The 19,755-nt window shown below is 47.3% G+C and overlaps 1 protein-coding gene across 1 annotated transcript in view; it reads right to left on the bottom strand.

Moving 5' to 3' along the window:
- LOC137321931 (bifunctional methylenetetrahydrofolate dehydrogenase/cyclohydrolase, mitochondrial-like) overlaps positions 1-18,190 on the bottom strand; it is a 55,469-nt gene extending 37,279 nt beyond the window's left edge. Inside the window, exons 1-6 of the mRNA XM_067984851.1 lie at positions 18,078-18,190; positions 17,071-17,165; positions 15,006-15,212; positions 11,825-11,947; positions 8,227-8,379; positions 3,439-3,546 (exon numbers count right to left, since the gene is read on the bottom strand). Of these exons, the coding sequence (XP_067840952.1) occupies positions 3,439-3,546; positions 8,227-8,379; positions 11,825-11,947; positions 15,006-15,212; positions 17,071-17,165; positions 18,078-18,190 (799 nt within the window). The remainder of the gene's footprint in view (positions 1-3,438; positions 3,547-8,226; positions 8,380-11,824; positions 11,948-15,005; positions 15,213-17,070; positions 17,166-18,077) is intronic.
- Positions 18,191-19,755: the final 1,565 nt, after the last annotated feature.

The raw sequence follows: 19,755 nt of genomic DNA, 5'->3' as shown, positions 1-19,755 counted from the left end.
TCCTCGTTCTTCCTACCGAAATGTATCACTTCGCATTTTTCTGCATTAAATTTCATCTGCCACGTGTCCGCCCATTCCACCAGCTTGTCTATATCCTCTTGAAGTCTATCACTATCCTCCTCACTGTTTACTACCCTTCCAAGTTTTGTGTCATCCGCAAATTTGGAAATTGTGCCCTGTACACCCAAGTCCAAGTCATTAATATATATCAAGAAAAGCAGTGATCCCAGCACCGACCCCTGGGGAACACCACTGTACACCTCCCTCCAATCCGAAAAACAACCGTTCACCACTACTCTCTGTTTCCTGTCTCTTAGCCAATTCTGTAACCATGCTGCCACTGCCCCTTTTATTCCATGGGCTTCAATCCTGATGATAAGCTTACCATGCGGCACTTTATCAAACGTCTTTTGAAAATCCATATACACCACATCAACTGCATTGCCCTCATCGACCCTCTCTGTTACCTCATCAAAAAACTCTATCAGGTTAGTTAAACACGATTTACCTTTAACAAATCCATGCTGGCTTTCCCTAATCAATCCACCCTCGTCCAAGTGACTGTTAATTCTGTCCCGGATTATTGTTTCTAAAAGTTTCCCCACCACTGAAGTTAAACTGACTGGCCTATAGTTGCTGGGTTTATCCTTACACCCTTTTTTGAACAAGGGTGTAGCATTTGCAATTCTCCAGTCCTCTGGTACCACCTCCGTCTCTAAGGATGTTTGGAAGATTATGGCCAGTACCTCCGCAATTTCCACCCTTACTTCCCTCAGCAACCTAGGATGCATCCCCTCTGGACCGGGTGACTTATCTACTTTAAGTACAACTAGCCTTTCTAGTACCTCCTCTTTATCAATTTCTAGCCCATCCAGTATCGCAACTATATCTTCCTTTACTGTGATTCTGGCAGCATCCTCTTCCTTGGTAAAGACAGATGCAAAGTACTCATTTAGTAACTCGGCCATCCCCTCTGCCTCCATGAGTACATCTCCATTATGGTACCTAATCAGCCCCACCCCTCCTCTTACTACCTGTTCACTGTTTACATGCCTGTAGAAGACTTTTGGATTCCTTTTTATGTTGGCCGCCAGTCTATTCTCATACTCTCTCTTTGCCCCTCTTATTTCCTTTTTCACTTCCCCTCTGAGCTTTCTATATTCTGCCTGGTTCTCACTTGTGTTATCAACCTGACATCTTTCACATGCCCCTTTTTTCCGCTTCATCTTACTCTATATCTCTTTTGTCATCCAGGGAGCTCTGGCTTTAGTTGCCCTACATTTCTGCCTCGTGGGAATGTACCCAGACTGTACCCAAACCATCTCCTCTTTAAAGGCCGCCCATTGATCAATTACAGTTTTGCCTGCCAATCATTGATTCCAGTTTACCCGGGCCAGATCTGTTCTCATCCCATTGAAATTGGCCCTCCTCCAATTGAGTATTTTTACTTTAGAGTGGTCCGTGTCCTTTTCCATAGCTAATCTAAAACTTATGATACTATGCTCGCTGCTCCCTAAATGCTCCCCCACTGACACTTGCTCCACTTGGCCCACCTCATTCCTTATTATATTTGCACACTCGTACCACCGCATTGTATTTACACACTCGTACAATGATTTTCATGTCAAACTTACGCCAATAATTCATGCTACTTCACCTGCGCCATCTCCACCAAGAACCACACAGGTTTGCAAGCTGTCTACAGAGCAACATTGGGATGAGATTCTTCTATGTACTATCTTTAGCACACTGGTTCACCCATTCCTATCAACAACAAGTTGCATTTATATAGCACCGTTAACGTAGTAAAACATCACAAGGCGCTTCACAGAAGCGATTATCAAACCAAATTAGACACCGAGCCACATAAGGAGATATTAGGACAGGTGACCAAAAGCTTGGTCAAAGAGGTAGGTTTTAAGGAGCATCTTAAAAGAGGGGAGAGAAGCGGAGAGGTTTAGGGAGGGAATTCCAAAGCTTAGGACCCAGGCAGCTGAAGGCACGGCCGCCAATGATGGAGCGATTAAAATGGGGGATGTGCAAGAGGCCAGAATTGGAGGAGCGCAGAGATCTCGGAGGGTTGTAGGGCTGGAGGGAGTTACAGAGATAGGGAGGGGGGCGAGGCCACGGAGGGATCTGAAAACAAATCAAACTACCGTCTGTGCTCGCTCAATGAGATCCATTTATTTTAAACCGGTTGGCGAACTCACTAAGTTAGCTCTGGAATCTGATGTGAACATGTTAGCCAGTGTGCTAAAAATAGCCAGCAAGAGGAATTTCAATCCCGTTGTGTTGTGTTGTCTCCAGTATAACAAGAGAAGCCAAAATAACATTCTGACAGTTGCCTGTTAGCGTGACTCAACCCATCAGGCCGATAGACAGGATTCCAGTGGTGGTAGATGTGACCAGGTTACATGGTTACAAATACTGGGCACTCCAATTACAACAACAACAACCTGCAATTATACAGTGCCTTTAACGTAGTAAAACGTCCCAAGGCGCTTCACAGGAGCGATTATCAAACAAAATTTGACACCGAGCCATATAAGGAGATACTAGGACAGGTGACCAAAAGCTTGGTCAAAAAGGCAGGTTTTAAGGAGCGTCTTAAAGGAGGAGAGAGAGGCGGAGAGGTTTAAGGAGGGAATTCCAGAGCTTAGGGCCCAGGCAGCTGAAGGCACGGCCAATGGTGGAGCGATGGAAATCAGGGATGCGCAAGAGGCCAGAATTGGAGGAACGCAGAGATCTCGGAGGGTTGTTGGGCTGGAAGGTGTTACAGAGGTTAAAACTCCACGTTTAAGACACCGTCTGCCTGAATTCATCGGAACTGAACGCTGGCATTAGTTACAAAAACATCAGTAATACCAACTGCACTGCCGGTTGGCCATGGGGTGTATAAAGATCATCTAGAAATGACTCTTGGGCTCCATGGGTCCCATAGAAGAGGAATTTGCAACCGTGGCATTTCACTGCACAGGTTACCCAACATTTGTCTGCGCTCCCCGCCCCCCCCGGTTCATTAGAATTAGGTTCCTATTGTCATATTGTCAGCAGTGGCTCAGTGGGTAGCACCTCTCGCCACTGGTTCGGGAGGTTGCGGGTGGAAATCCCACTCCAGGGACTCGAGCGCATAATCCAGGCTGACACTCCCAGTGCCAGTACCGAGGGAGAGCCGCCCTGTCGGATCCCACGGCACTCTTTCGAAGAAGGGCAGTGCAGTTTTTCCCTGCTGTCCTGGGCCAGTATTTGTCCCTCCACCAACAGATTACCTCATTGCTGTTTGTGGGATCTTGCTGTGCGCAAATTGGCTGCTGCATTTCCTACATTACAACAGTGACTGCGCTTCAAAAGTATTTCATTGGCTGTAAAGTGCTTTGGGACGTCATGAAAGGTGTGATATCAATGCAGGTTAGTTCTCTCTCTCTCTCTGTCTCTTACCACCAGGTCTTTCATGCCTTCCATCAGTGTGCAGTAGGATTGCAATTGGCATTCCTACATTTTTCGACCTTCCGACCACCACTACATTTTTCCCAAATGTCTCGATCCCTGAGGGAAGGAGCATGCAATTAGAGTCTTGCAAACATTGTACGTTCTTATCAAACTGAAATAAAAGCTGACGGCTGAATAAAGCTGTCAGGTTACAATAACTGCTCGGGGGGGGGTGGGTGGGGAGAGAAACACAGGGAGTGGAGAATCCACTCCTTGTTGAAGCAGCATAATGGGAGGGGAGGGGAGGAAGAATCATAGAATCATAGAAAGGTTACAGCACGGAAGGAGGCCATTCGGCCCATCGAGTCCGCGCCGGCTCTACGCAAGAGCAATCCAGCTAGTCCCACTCCCCCGCCCTATCCCCGTAGCCCCGCAAATGTTTTCTTTTCAAGTACTTATCCAGTTCCCTTTTGAAGGCCATGATTGAATCTGCCTCCACCACCCCCTCGGGCAGTGCATTCCAGATCATAACCACTCGCTGCGTTAAAAAAAAAGTTTTTCCTCATGTCACCTTTGGTTCTTTTGCCAATCACCTTAAAGAGAGCAGACAAATCTCCAATTGGGTTGAAAACTCTTGGCCAAGTGCCAGTGGGTAGATGGTGTGGGGGCTGGAATGAAGACAGATAAATTCATTGGACCAGAGGAACAGGAGGAGGCCATTCAGCCCCTCGAGACTGTTCCGCTATTCAATTAGATCATGGCAGATCTGTATCTTAACTCCATCTACCCGCCTTGGTTCCCTTAATCCCCTTACCCAACAAAAATCTATCAATCTGAGTTTTGAAATTTTCAATTGACCCCCAGCCTCAACAGCTTTTTTGGGGGAGAGAGTTCCAGATTTCCACTCCCCTTTGTGCGAAGAAGTGCTTCCTGACATCACCCCTGAACGGCCTAGCTCTAATTTTAAGGTTATGCCCCCTTGTTCCCCACCAGAGGAAATAGTTTCTCTCTATCTACCCTATCAACTCCTTTAATCATCTTTAAACCCCTCGGTAAAGGAAGATGCAGTTAAGATACTGGATGGGCTAAAAATTGAGAAAGAAGAGGTACTAGAAAGGCTGGCTGTACTCAAAGTAGATAAATCACCCGGTCCGGAGGGGATGCATCCGAGGTTGCTGAGGGAAGTAAGGGTGGAAATTGTGGAGGTACTGGCCATAATCTTTCAAACATCTGTAGATACAGGGGTGGTGCCAGAGGACTGGAGAATTGCAAATGTTACACCCTTGTTCAAAAAAGGGTGTAAGGATAAACCCAGCAACTGCAGGCCAGTCAGTTTAACCTCAGTGGTGGGGAAACTTTTAGAAACGATAATCCAGGACAGAATGAATAGTCACTTGGCCGAATGTGGATTGATTAGGGAAAGTCAGCACGGATTTATTAAAGGCAAATCGTGTTTAACCAACTTGATAGAGTTTTTTGATGAGGTAACAGAGAGTGCAGATGAGGGCAATGCAGTTGATGTGGTGTATATGGACTTTCAAAAAGCATTTGATAAGTGCCGCATGGTAGGCTTGCTATTAAGATTGCGGCCCATGGAATAAAGGGGGCAATAGCAACATGGATACAGAATTGGCTAAGAGACAGAAAACAGACAGTAGTGGTGAATGGTGGTTTTTCGGACTGGAGGGAGGTGTACAGTGGTGTTCCCCAGGGGTCGGTGCTAGGACCACTGCTTTTCTTGATATATATTAATGACTTGGACTTGGGTGTACAGGGCACAATTTCCAAATTTGCAGATGACACAAAACTTGGAAGGGCAGTGAACAGTGAGGAGGATAGTGATAGACTTCAAGAGGATATAGACAGGCTGGTGGCATGGGTGGCAGATGAAGTTTAACGCGGAAAAATGCGAGATGATGCATTTTGGTAGGAAAAATGAGGAGAGGCAATATAAACTAGAGGGCACAATTCTAAAAGGGGTGGAGGAACAGAGGGATCTGGGGGTGTATGTACACAAATCGTTGAAGGTGGCAGGGCAGGTTGAGAAAGCGGTTAAAAAAGCATACGGGGTCCTGGACTTTATAAATAGAGGCATAGAGTACAAAAGCAAGGAAGTCATGATGAACCTTTATAAAACACTGGTTCGGCCACAACTGGAGTATTGTGTCCAATTCTGGGCTCCGCACTTTAGGAAGGATGTGAAGGCCTTAGAGGGGGTGCAGAGGAGATTTACTAGAATGATTCCAGGGATGAGGGACTTCAGTTACATGGATAGACTGGAGAAGCTGGGGTTGCTCTCCTTGGAACAGAGACAGCTGCGAGGTGATTTGATAGAGGTGTTCAAAATCATGAAGGGTCTAGACAGAGTAGATAGAGAGAAACTGTTCCAATTGGTGGAAGGGTCAAGGACCAGAGGTCATAGATTTAAGGTAATTGGCAAAAGAACCAACGGTGACATGAGGAAAAACTTCTTTACACAGCGAGTGGTTAGGATCTGGAATGCACTGCCCGAGGGAGTGGTGGAGGCAGATTCAATCATGGCCTTCAAAAGGGAACTGGATAAGTACTTGAAAGGAAAAAATGTGCAGGGCTACAGGGATAGGGCGGGGGAGTGGGACTAGCTGGATTGCTCTTGCATAGAGCCGGCGCGGACTCGATGGGCCGAATGGCCTCCTTCCGTGCTGTAACCTTTCTATGGTTCTACGATAATTAGATCACCCTTTAATCTTCTATACTCAAGGGAATACGAGCCTGGCCTTTGCAACCCGTCCCCATAATTTAACCCTTTTAGCCCCGGTATCATTCTGGTGAATCTGCGCTGCACCCCCTCCAAGGCCGATATATCCTTCCGCTCCTTCCTACCGTTCAGTCGTGCCATATCTGAATTGGACACGTCGGCCCAGATACGCTTGTGATCTGGGCGCCAATTACACGGCTTAAAAGATGGTGTAATTTTGGACGTAGGTAAGTTACGCCCGTAACTACGATACGCCCAAGTCTGCTCCATCTTTTACGTCCGTCCGTCAAACCCTTCGTCCGAATGAGTCTCCGCCCACAAAACTGCCCCCAGGCCCCCTCCCCCAACCCGGCTCTCGAATGCGAGGATCCTCCGACTGCGATTGCTCGGGCGTCTCTTAACTTTACGACCCAATTTTCAGATGCAGCGGGAAACAAAGCCATTCGTCGGTTCCTTTAATTGCGATTTCTTTTTTTAATTTATCCTCACTTGAGACCAGCTCTGTATTTTCTGTTTCTTCTAAGTGCATTTTTATGGCACAAGTACGAGTCACATTAAAAATCGAAAGGCTTTCCCCGATTGCAGGTCCGTAAACACGCCGCTACCTGACGTGCATGAATGACGGGTGAATTAGATTAAATTTTAAGACGCAAAAGAAGAAATGTTCTGGTGTGGGTTCAGCGTTTCCTTGGGCCCGTTTTAAGATCGGGCGAATTCTAATGAGGTCGGGAGGATATTTCGGCGTTTTTTGACGTCGGCAAAATGGGCACGACACTCAAGCGCATTTTCGAGTCTAACTTCTGGGTTAACGCCAGACGCACAAAACCGTCGTGCGATTCTGGTAAGCTCAACAGCGCCACCAGGGGGAACTCGGCATCACCACGCACGTTTGTGAACATTTCATAGAATCTGACAGCACAGAAGGAGGCCGATCGGCCCATCGTGCCTGTGCCGGCTCTTTGAAAGAGCTGTCCAATTAGTCCCGCTCCCTCCCCTGCTCTTTCCTCACAGCCCTGCAAATTTTTCCTTTTCAAGTATTTATCCAATTCTCTTTTTGAAAGTTATTATTGAATCTGCTTCCACCGCCCTTTCAGGCAGCGCGTTCCAGATCATCACAACTCGCTGCGTAAAAAAATTCTCCTCATCTCCCCCCTGGATCTTTTGCCAATTCCCTTAAATCTGTGTCCTCTGGTTACCGACCCCTCCCGCCACTGGAAACAGTTTCTCCTTATTTACTTCATAATTTTGAAGACCTCGATTGATTCTCCCCTTAACCTTCTCTGCTCTGAGAAGAACAGTCCCAGCTCCTCTAGTCTCTCCACTTAACAACTCACTGCTTATAAAGTGTTTCTTTCACTAATTTCACTAAAGCAAGGAAGTCATGATGAACCTTTATAAAACACTGGTTCGGCCACAACTGGAGTATTGTGTCCAGTTCTGGGCACCGCACTTTAGAAAAGATGTGAAGGCCTTAGAGAGGGTGCAGAAGAGATTTACTGGAATGATTCCAGGGATGAGGGACTTTAGTTACGTGGATAGACTGGAGAGGCTGGGGTTGTTCCCCTTGGAACAGAGACGGTTGCGAGGAGATTTGATGGAGGTATTCAAAATCATGAAGGGTCTAGACAGAGTAGATAGAGAGAAACTGTTCGCATTGGCGGAAGGGTCAAGAACCAGAGGTCATAGATTTAAGGTGATTGGCAAAAGAACCAAAGGTGACATGAGGAAAAACTTTTTTTTACCCAGCGAGTGGTTAGGATCTGGAATGCACTGCCCGAGGGGGTGGTGGAGGCAGATTCAATCATGGCCTTCAAAAGTGAACTGGATGAGTACTTGAAAGGAAAAAATGTGCAGGGCTATAGGGGAAAGGGCGGGGGAGTGGGACTAGCTGGATTGCTGTTGCATAGAGCCGGCGCGGACTCGATGGGCCGAATGGCCTCCATCCGTGCTGCAACCTTTCTGTGACTCTAATCTTGCCACCGGGATCGAGCTGCCTTCACTTTTGATCCGTGACATTTAAAGCAGCATTTAGAGCAGTGTTTCTCTTCCCACTCGGTTACCTGTTCTTCTGATCATTTCCCAGACGCCCGCGGGAGTAGCGGGGAGGATAGCGCACTGATCCAAGCACAGTCTTCCGACATTAATGACGTGGAATCCATCCACGTCCTTCTCTGGGGCAACAGCGTTGCAGATTGAGCGCTCGTCAATGTGATCTGCACGGCAAAACAAAAATAAAGGTCTTTGTAACCCGTAGTGACGAGCACTGAGATTCACGGCTTTGATTCCCCACCCTTGGTCGGCTCATGAATAAGTCTCTGCCGTGGCTCAGTGGGCAGCAGTCTCGCCTCTGAGTCAGAAGGTTGTGGGTTCGAGTCCCATTCCAGAGACTTGAGCACATAATGTTCGGCTACCAGTACAGCACTGAGGGAGTGCCGCACAGTCGGAGGTGCCATTTTTCAGATGAGACGTTAAACCTCTCAGGGGGATGTAAAAGATCCCGTGGCCACTATTTTGAAGAAGAGCAGGGGAGTTCTCCCTGGTGGCCTGGGGCCAATATTTATCCCTCAACCACCGTCATTAAAAAAGCAACAGAAAATGCTGGAAATACTCAGCAGGTCAGGCAGCACATCTGTGGAGAAAGAAACAGAGTTAACCTCACAGGTCGGTGACCTATCATCAGAATTGGCGAAAGGTCACCGACCTGTAACATTAACTGTCTCTTTCTCCGCAGATGCTGCCCCACTTGCTGAGGATTTCCAGCATTTTCTGTTTTTACTTCAGATTTCCAGCATTCGTGGTATTTTGCTTTTTGATCACTAAAAAGCAGATTGTCTGGTCATTTGCTGTTTGTGGGATCTTGCTGGGCGCAAATTGGCTGCCGCGTTTCCGACATTACAACAGCGACTACACTTTCAAAAGTACTTCATTGGCTGTAAAGCGCTTTTGGGACGTCCTGAGGTCTTGGAGGGCATCGTGCAAACGCAGGTTCTTTCTTTTCTTTTTATGTCCCATGTTCAACCATTTTGGAGAGCGGTCCAAGAGGACACAAGAACCTCAAGAGCCAGGGAAATCCAGCCCGATGGCTGCGGGGGGCTATTCGCTGGAGAACGCGGCCACCCAACGCTCTCTTTCCCTCTCGATCCACTTCTGCTTTTCTTTCCTTCAACTTCTCTCCTCTCTTCACCTGTCCCCATGTCCACCCCCCTCCCCCCCCAGCCTTATATTTGAACGATTTTCCTCGAGGTTCTCCTACATTAGCCCGTGAAGGAATTTTAGGGACAAGGGGCACCTACTTTTAATAATGACCTGAAGACCTTCTACAGCAAACTTTTAACTTTTTTAAATAATCATTTGAAAATACTTTGCAGTAAATGGAAATGCTGAAAACACCAGTCAGCTAGATCATGGATGATTAATTTCATCGAGGGGACATACCTTTGACAAGTAGAGGAAACACCCTACACAATGGGACACAGATAAGCACACGATGGAGACAGCAGCTATGGTCAAGGACACCCACTTTTAACCAGGACTTGAAATAACTCTTTACAATGAACATCGGCTGAAGAGAAACAACGGTCAGCTAAAATGTAACTCGTTCTGAGTAACATTAATAAGTAAGAATTGAAACCAAGTTAATCAACAAGAGCCCCGTCAACGAGAATGCTCACAGCCAAGAAGTAATCGGGAAAAATGGTATAAATTCTGAGAGCTCAGCTCAAGTTTTTAGGTTCGTTTCGAAGGGCTGAAGGGTCTCTCGACTATCAGAGTAAGGTGAGTCTACAGTCCTTTACTACTTGGGGATTTAAGGTAAAAGCTACCTTGATAATTGATGGATATCCTGTCTTAATTACTTTATAATTTTTACCTTTTTAAGAACCTGTTAATGTTGCGATTGACCGGTCTCACCAGCTGTGGATTGCAAATTGTTTCATCAATAAACCTCTGTACAGTTTTTAGATTGTCTCGCATAGTCTTCTGTGTCAACAACTCGTGAACCCCATCTCCGGACACTCTTTTGGTGAAGAGGTACATCAGTGGGGAGCCTCACAATATCCGGGATATTACAATCTGGCCGGAACCTGCTGAAAACGCTATCTGGAGGACGGTAATATTCTCGGGCGGTCCCTTTCCCTTGGCGAGAGATAGACCAGACCTTCAGACCCAGTCAGTGCCTTTAGGATTTGGCTACCTCGACCTCAGGTTGAGAGTGAACGCCTGAGAAGTGCGCCTGATCTGGGATAGTCCCGAAGGGGCTAGGATTGTAAAATCACCACAAGCCAAACTCAAGGGGTAGGCAAAGGACAGGAATCTTCCAGGACTACCTGCAATGCCATGATGTTTTCAGCTGACCATGAGCTTCCCTGGGGCAAAATAGTTTTTGAAAAAATATTAATAATGTTCGTGCCCTTTACCTTGACATGCTGCCTCAAAAAATGTTTGTTTTTAAAAAGCCCAACCTCTGTAAAGGTTACAAGCATACGAGCAATGACGGACAGGACAAGACCCTCTGGTCTGTCCAGCCTGTCCCACTCATACCTTCTGCATCACGATACATACACTCCCCACCCTACCCAAAATCACGTGATCTCCCAGGGGAGGCGAGAAACCAGGTAAAAACCCAGGCCAATTTGGGGGGGGGGAAAAATCTGGGAAATTCCTCTCCGACCCCCACCCCCCCCCCTCCGCCCTTAGGCGATCGAGGTATGACACCATCTGATATTTGGTTCCCTAGCTTTAGGGGCTGATTAAAAGTTGCTCCTGATGATGTATTAGAAATTCTGAAGCGGGGCTGCATATGCATCGACATAACTGAATAAAAACTTCCCACGCACATTAACGGTGAAGCTAAAAGACGATGGAGGTCTACTGCAAACACTTACAGGGCATTTATTGAAAATCGTTTCGCAGGGATCATTGTTTATATCTGTGGAGCCATGGGAACGATGTTAAAATAAAAAGCATTCCTGTATCTTGAACCTTTTCTAAACAACAACAGCAACTTGCATTTATATAGCGCCTTTAATGTAGTAAAAACGTCCCAAGGTGCTTCACAGGAACGTTAATCAGACAAAATTTGACACTGAGCCACATAAGGAGATATTAGGACAGGTGACCAAAAGCTCGGTCAAAGAGGTAGGTTTTAAGGAGCGTCTTAAAGGAGGAGAGAGAGGCGGAGAGGTTTTAGGGAGGGAATTCCAGAGTTTAGGTCCTAGGCAGCTGAAGGCACGGCCGCCAATGGTGGAGCGATGGAAATCGGGGAGCAGAGATCTCGGAGGGTTGTAGGGCTGGAGGAGGTTACAGAGATAGGGAGGGGTGAGGCCATCGAACACTGCTCAATGTAAGCTCGAGGAACAGCACCCTCATCTTTCGATTAAGCACTTTACAACCTTCCGGCCTCAACATTGATTTCAACAACTTCAGATCACAACCACTGCTCCCATTTTCATCGACCTGAAACGTTTAACTCTGTTTCTCTCGCTCCACGGACGCTGCCTGACCTGCTGAGGGTGTCCCAGGACTTTTTTTTCTGTTTTTATTTCATGACACTAGGACATTTTGGGACATGTAAGAAATTAGATGGGGCAAAACAGTGGCGGCTGTAATCACTCCTGTTGAAGCATTCACCTTCCCATTCCCACTTTTCCAGAGTCTTACCTGGCAGAGGGAGCTGGACCAGTAACCCAGTGACCTTTGGATCCCTGTTTAGTTTATCAATTAGTTTCATGAGCTCTTCCTGCGAAATGCTATCTGGTCGCAGAATTGTCTCACTGACGATGCCTAAAGACAAAAGCGATGTCATTAATCAGATTTTAGACGTAGAGGAGATGTTTCCACTTGTGGGGGGAGATTAAAACTAGGGGGCCATCAATATAAGATAGTCACTAATAAATCCAATAAAGAATTCAGGAGAAATTTCTCGCACACGTGTGTATGTGTGGACACATCGTGCACATATGTGCGCGAGTGAGTACACCTTGCGCCCGTGTGTGTACATGTGTGTGTATCTGCATGTGTGTGTGTATTTGTGGAGATGTGTGTGGGTCTGTGTCTGCGTGCGTGTGTGTTGGTGTGCGCATGGGTGGGCGTGTGCGTGTGTGTGGGTGCGTTGTGCGTGTGCGTACACATCAGGCGAGCACGGGATCAGGCTGAGCCCCGACACCCCGCACTCTCGGACAGCCTGCAATCACTCACATCTGTGGGTCCCGCACAAAGAACGGGATCACCTGGAGAAGATACTGGAAGGTGGCCAGCACCTTGTGGAAGTGTAGCCCACAGCAGAGTGAACACCTTCGGGAGAGCAGAGGAGCCGACAAAACTGTAACAAAAATATATACTTTTAAGTCAAAAACAATTAGGCATCTGCCAAACCAGTCACTGTGACCTTTCTGCGTAAGAGTGACTGTTTAATGCTGACCTGTGCTGGACTGTGGGCAGTTTTACGCTGTGGGTCTGTATCCTCTTGGAACTGTGTTGCAAGTGCACAGACTCATTTCATGTAGGTCCCTTAAAGCCAGCAAAGGCTGGATTGGAACTCAGCTCTGTGATAAAAGGACAGTGTGCTTCAAGGGAAGAAGATGAAAACGTATACAGTGAAACCTGTATAAACGGACACTCCCAAAAAAAGGGACACTTATGGAGAGACGCAAACAATTTACGTGGTAAAACGTGCAAACACAAACACTCACAAATTACAAACTACGGACAGCCTTCAATGCACCAAGTACCTTTTACAACTTAAAGCACGGGACACACAGCCTGCTGCAAAGCTGCTCTGTCTGGAGCTTTCACTGAATCGGGATCACTGGCGTTTCCTCTTTGCAATGTGCTTCCTCTCTGCCCCCAAATTCCCGTGAGGTCAGTGTATGGAGGTCAGCGCGAGGCGACAGCGGGTTTTGTGACAGGAAAGGCTTTTGTGGAATGGGGAGCTCTTTACCCAGCGTGTATAGCGGCAGAGAAACCGCTCTATCTCTGGGATTGAATGCTCGCTCGGCTCTGTCCCGGGATAGAGGGGTTTCTCTGGGATTGAATGCTCGCTCGGCTCTGTCCCGGGATAGAGGGGTTTCTCTGGGATCGAATGCTCGCTCGGCTCTGTCCCGGGATAGAGCGGTTTCTCTGGGATTGAATGCTCGCTCGGCTCTGTCCCGGGGATAGAGGGGTTTCTCTGGGATTGAATGCTCGCTCGGCTCTGTCCCGGGATAGGGCGGTTTCTCTGGGATTGAATGCTCGCTCGGCTCTGTCCCGGGGATAGAGGGGTTTCTCTGGGATTGAATGCTCGCTCGGCTCTGTCCCGGGATAGGGCGGTTTCTCTGGGATTGAATGCTCGCTCGGCTCTGTCCCGGGATAGGGCGGTTTCTCTGGGATTGAATGCTCGCTCGGCTCTGTCCCGGGGATAGGGCGGTTTCTCTGGGATCGAATGCTCGCTCGGCTCTGTCCCGGGATAGAGGGGTTTCCATCCAAAGACCGTTTTAAAAATAAGGACACTTGTAAAAACAGGAAGGCTGGTGCCAGTCCCTAAGGTGTCTGTAATTTACAGGTTTCACTGTACACGGAGAGGTGTAAATACCAGTGGGTATACAAATAGTAGGTTTTCGAAGTTCACAGCACAGAAGGAATCTATGCCAGCTCATTGCTATTGCAAAGATTATACAATTCTTGGATTACAAAAAATATTTTTAGAATTTTTCAGTCTTCCCCTGTAATTAGTTTTGAATCATGATAGAATTGTGTGTCAACACTATTCATTCCAGAGGGGTAATTGTGACCTTGTGTGACAGTGTAAAACAAGTGAGATCGGATTGGCCGCCCATTTTACATCTCTCCCCGATTTTTATTTCCACTGACTTCAAAAAGAAAGAACTTGCATTTATATAGCGCCTTTCACAACCTCAGGACGTCCCAAAGTACTTTTGAAGTGTAGTCCATTAGACCATAAGAGGTAGGAGCAAGAGTAGGCCATTCGGCCCCTCGAGCCTGCTCCGCCATTCAATGAGATCATGGCTGATCTGAATTTTACCTCAACTCCACTTTCCCGCCCTTTCCCCATATCCTTTGCCTCCCTTGCTGATCAAAAATTTGTCTAACTCAGCCTTGAATGTATTCAATGACTCAGCCTCCACAGCTTTTTGGGGTAAAGAATTCCAAAGATTCACGACCCTCTGGGAGAAGAAATTCCTCCTCATTTCCGTCTTAAACGGGCGACCCCTTATTCTGAGACTGTGCCCCCTAGTTTTAGATTCCCCCATGTCACTGTTGTAACGTATGAAATGTGGCAACCAATTTGCACACAGCAAGATCCCACAATCAGCAATGTGATAATGACCATATAATCTGTTTTAATGATGTTGGTTGAGTGATAAATATTGGCCCAGGACACCGGGGAGAACTCCCCTGCTCTTCTTTGAAATAGTGGCCGCGGGATCTTTTATGTCCGCCTGAGAGGGCAGACGGGGCCCTCGGTTTAACGTCTCATCCGAAAGACGGCACCTCCGAAAGTGCAGCGATCCCTCAGTGCGGCTCCTCTGACAGTGCAGCACTCCTTCGCCAATGACCCTCCGACAGTGCAGCGATCCCTCGGTACTGCCCCTCCAGCCAAGTCTCTGGAGTGGGCCTCGTACCCACAAACCTCTGAGTCAGAGGCGAGAGAGTGCTACCCACCTTAATGGAAATAAAAAATGGGGGGAGAGATGTAAAAGTGATTACCAATTCGCCATCATCCGCTTTACACTATCGCACACAAAGTCACAATCTACCCCCCCAGGTGTGAGATGTTCCGAACGGTGGTGACATTTACTGGTGACCGGAGTCTCGAGGCATACAGTACGATATCTGTCCTCACCCACTGAGGCAGCAGCTTTGGACTTATTCTTGACGTACGAGTGGCTGCCAGGGTCATTTCCCACCAGGACAACACTGAGCTGCGGTCGTGTGTTGCCAAGGGCCACCCATTGCTCCACGTCTCGCCGAACCTCTTTATAAATCTGCTTGGCCAGTTCCGTCCCCGAGATGACAGTGGCCTCTTGCCTGGGAACAGAGAGGAATAAGTCTATCACAAGTGTCATGAGAAAATTCAGACAAGTTAATAATCAACCACAACAACTTGCATTTATACAGCGCCTGTAACGTAGTAAAACGTCCCAAGGCGCTTCACAGGAGCGATTATCAAACAAAATTTGACACCGAGCCACAGAAGGAGATATTAGGACAGGTGACCAAATGCTTGGTCAACGAGGTAGGTTTTAAGGAGGAGAGAGAGGTGGAGAGGTTTAGGGAGAGAATTCCAGAGCCTGGGGCCCAGGCAGCTGAAGGCACGGCCGCCAATGGTGCAGCGATGAAAATTGGAGATGCGCAAGAGACCAGAATTGGAGGAGCGCAGAGATCTCGGAGGGTTGTAGAGGCTGGAGAAGGTTACAGAGATAGGGAGGGTGCGAGGCCATGGAGGGATTTGAAATCTGAATTAAAAAAATAATTTTGCCGGGTAATTTTATTCACTTAACCATTCTATTCTTTTATCTGTTTTAACTGTTGTATCAAATTTGGCAAGAAGCTAACAATGGAAAAACTGGATTTTGTTTTTCGTTCTTGGGATTTGGGCGTCGCTGGCGAGGCCGGCATTTATTGCCCATCCCTAATTGCCCTTGAGATATTAGGACGCCTTCTTGAACCACTGCAGTCCGTGTGGTGAAGGTTCTCCCGCAGTGCTGTTAGGAAGGGAGTTCCAGGATTTTGACCCAGTGATGATGAAGGAACGGCCGATATACGTCCAAGTCGGGATGGTGTGTGACTTGGAGGGGAACGTGCAGGTGGTGTTGTTCCCATGCGCCTGCTGCCCTTGTCCTTCTAGGTGAAATGATGTGGTGAGAAAGACTCTGAAACATCCCTGGAATTGGTTACTAGCCGATTTTCGCACCTAGAGAAAAGCGCTTGTAAAAACAGCTCAATGCATTTATTGGCAAAAAGGGCACTGATTTCCTTCTCGTCGCTCTCTGAAGTACCGATTCCCCTTCACCACTGCACCTCAATTCCTTTCTTTTTACGAGCATACAAAACTGATGGGCAGGAAAAGTCCAGCTGGTCCATCAAGACCCACACCATGGTGGCCGGAGCACCGTGACTAAACACTTCCTCCCCCCCTCACCACCCTCACCACCCCCCCCCTCACCCCCCCACTCCCACAGCCTTGCAATCTCTTGGGGGAGGCAAAAAACAGAGAAAAAACCCAGGGCCAATAAGGTGAAAAAACACACTGGAAAATTCCTCTCTGACCCCCCCCCCCGCCTCCTCAGGCGATGGAAACCAGTCCAGGAGATCACATGGACCAAGAGTTATCTGTAAAGACACTTAACCTTCTAGAAGTCACTCATTTCTGTGACCTACTTTGATGGATATATTGGGGTAGAGTTTTTTCTTTGGGCGCAATCGGGGAATTGCGCATAAAATGAGCCAGTTTGGTTACGCGTCAAGTTTCTGCTAAAATTTATGCTCTGGCCATCATGGTGCGTGGGGGAAGGCTTGTGTGTTCGTATGAGCTACCCTGTAGCAAACAAGCCCTCACTTGCAGAATTTCACAGCACAGAAGGAGGCCATTCGGCCCGTCGTGCCTGTGCCGGCTCTTTGAAAGAGCGATCCACCTCATCCCGTTCCTTTGCTCTTGCCCTGCAGCCTTTAAAATGGTTCTTTGTCAAATATTTACCATCTTCCCTTTTAAAAGCGATTACGGTTTCTGCTTCCCCCCACTATTTCTGCTCGGGACATTTCATGTCCTAACAGCCCTCTGCTTAAAAAAAATTTCTCCCTGGCTCGCCCTTCATTTTTCCGCGTTGAGCTTAAATTGATGCCCTCGAGCTACCAATTCACCAACCAGTGGGAAATAGTTCCTCTCTCCCCTCTCACCCCACATTTACCTTTTTTAAACCCCTCAGAATTTTGAATTCCGAAGCATTTCTTTTGACTCAGGGTTAATAGTCTGTGGATGAAGTTGTCCCTAACTTTGAAGACACTTTTTGTAACGTTAGAGTTAGTTAAAAGAAAAGTGATTGCCCCAGGGACGCTGAGATTCCCAGGAGCTGCAGGGACAGTGTGAACTGACTCATTTCCACCTCTGGACTCCCAGATGTCCAGGTGTGCAAACCCTCCGCCAGATGTCGTGCTCTTCCATCCCAAGGACCGAACGCTTTTGCATGACAACAGAAAATGTTGGAGAAGCTCAGCAAGTGAGGCAGCGTCTGTGGAGAAAGAAACTGGGTTAATGTTTCAGGTCCGAGATCTTTCATCAGTTTCTCTCTCCACAGACGCTGCCTCACTTGCTGAGCTTCTCCAGCATTTTCTGTTCTTATTTCAGATTTCCAGCATCCGCAGTATTTTGCTTTCGCCTTTGCAATAACACTTGCAAGAAACCCCCCCACACACACACACACACTAAACCAGAGATCTTTGCAGTCAAAATCAAATCCCGTCCTTTTTTGCTTTTTTTTTTGCAAGAAGAGTCACTTTTGCCTGAAAGGCAATCCGCTGAACTAGTAGTCAAACAAGCCCGTTTAAAATTTGCACAGCGGAGCTAGCAGGAGAAGCTGCTATTGCCGCAGCTGCATCTTTTCTGCAGGATTTGTCCGCAGTCATAAATCCTGGGACGCGCGCGCTCCGGGGAGTGGGGATGGTTTGGAACGTTCCCCGGGGGGATTTGGAACGTTCCCCGGGAGGAGAACGGCTCGCGCTCCGGGGAGATTTGGAACGTTCCCCGGGGGGAGGAACGGCTCGCGCTCCGGGGACCGGGGGGATTTGGAACGTTCCCCGGGGAGGGGGGGACGGCTCGCGCCGCTCACCTGGGGACACGCGGCGGTGCAACTTGCCGTTTCCATTCATTCATTCATCATTCAATCCATTCAATTCCCACCCCCTGTTTTTTTGTTACCTGCAGCCGCTGGTGTGCAGCCGCCTGCCCGGCAGCGGCACACGGCGACCCCCGGACGCCAGCTTGAGCACCGCGGGTCGGAGAGCGAGGGAGAAGATGCAGAGAGAAGCCATGATGTGCAAAGAAAAAAAAAATGCCAAAACTAGCAACCCTGGAGAGAAGAGGAAAAAGAGAGAGAGAAGGGGAGGAGCAGCAACTGTGTGGATTGGACACAGCACAGTTTGCAGAGGTGACTCCAGCTTTTGCATTAGCATTTGGCGAAAATTTGGGAACCTGGCACCAGAGAAGAAGCAGATGGCTGAAGCAATTGAATTACAAAAAAAAAATCACCAGCAGGTGGTTTTTACAAGGGGCATTTTGGAGTTTTCAGACTCCTCAAAATTAACAGGATGACTTTATTTAGGGCAATTGGAGAAGGTGTCTTGAGCCTTAGCAGTCCCAGTACAGTACAGTATTGAGGGAGGTGCTGTCTTTCAGATGAGATGTTAAACCAAGGCCCCGTCTGCCCTCTCAGGTGGATGTAAAAGATCCCACGGCACTATTTTGAAGAAGAGCAGTTCTCCCCGGTGTCCTGGAAAATATTTATCTCTCAACCAACATCACTAAAAAACAGATTACCTGGTCATTATCACATTGATGTTTGTGGGATCTTGCTGTGCGCCATTTGGCTGCTGCGTTTCCTACATTACAACAGTGACTACACTTCAAAAGTGTTTCATTGGCTGTAAAGCACTTTAGGACGTCCTGAGGTTGTGAACAGCGCTATATAAATGCAAATTCGTTCTTTCTTTAATGCTCAGCACTGAGGGACTCCTGTAAGTAAACTCTCTCTTCAGAACTGAAGTGTGACCTTATACACACAATGTCTGGCAATGCTGTGTTGCCTCAGGTTCGAACAGAACACCCTCGTTACTTCGATTTACTCACTGTAAAAGTCACGAGCCCTTTTGTGTTCTCCTAGTCTTGAGGTAATGGGAGAATAATCATTTTATCAGACCGCGCGACTATGGCAATAATCTAGGAATCAGATTGACTCCGTAAAAGGGTTTATCAAAAGTGAAAGCTGAACCACAGCAAAAAAATCAACACAGAAAATTTCATTGGATTACAAAACGTCACTGAATCTGATACATAACAAATAGACATTTTTAAACTCCCAATAGATTTCAGAAGTAGTGCAGTTGCTTTAGTTCAAATGTCCACCACGTAAAGTCCTTTAGGTGAACTTGTATGTTCACAGAACGATTTTGCACGAGCCCCAATTCATTTAACAGCCTAACAAACAGTGAACCACTAGAAAACCACTGCCAACTAAGATCACATATATCTCTTCTGTCCTTTGAAGTTCAAACTGGAACTAAAAGAAAACCAAAAAGGTAAATACAAGTTTTAATAGAGGTGTTCAAAATTATGAGGGGTTTTGATAGAGTAAACAAGGAGAAACTATTTTCACTGGCAGGAGGGTCGGTAACCAGAGGACACAGATTTAAGGTAATTGGCAAAAGAATCAGAACATTGGAACAGGAGTTGGCCATTTAGCCCCTCGAGCCTGTTCCGCCATTCAATGGCTGATCTGTGACCTAACTCCATATACCCGCCTTAGCCCCACATCCCTTAATACCTTTGGTTAACAAAAATCTATCAATCTCAGATTTAAAGTTAACAATTGAGCTAGCAT

This window comes from Heptranchias perlo, chromosome 1, assembly GCF_035084215.1.
Source record: "Heptranchias perlo isolate sHepPer1 chromosome 1, sHepPer1.hap1, whole genome shotgun sequence".
NCBI lineage: Eukaryota > Metazoa > Chordata > Chondrichthyes > Hexanchiformes > Hexanchidae > Heptranchias > Heptranchias perlo.
Note: the sequence above shows the minus strand (reverse complement) of the source record. Positions and strands in the feature narration are given on the sequence as shown.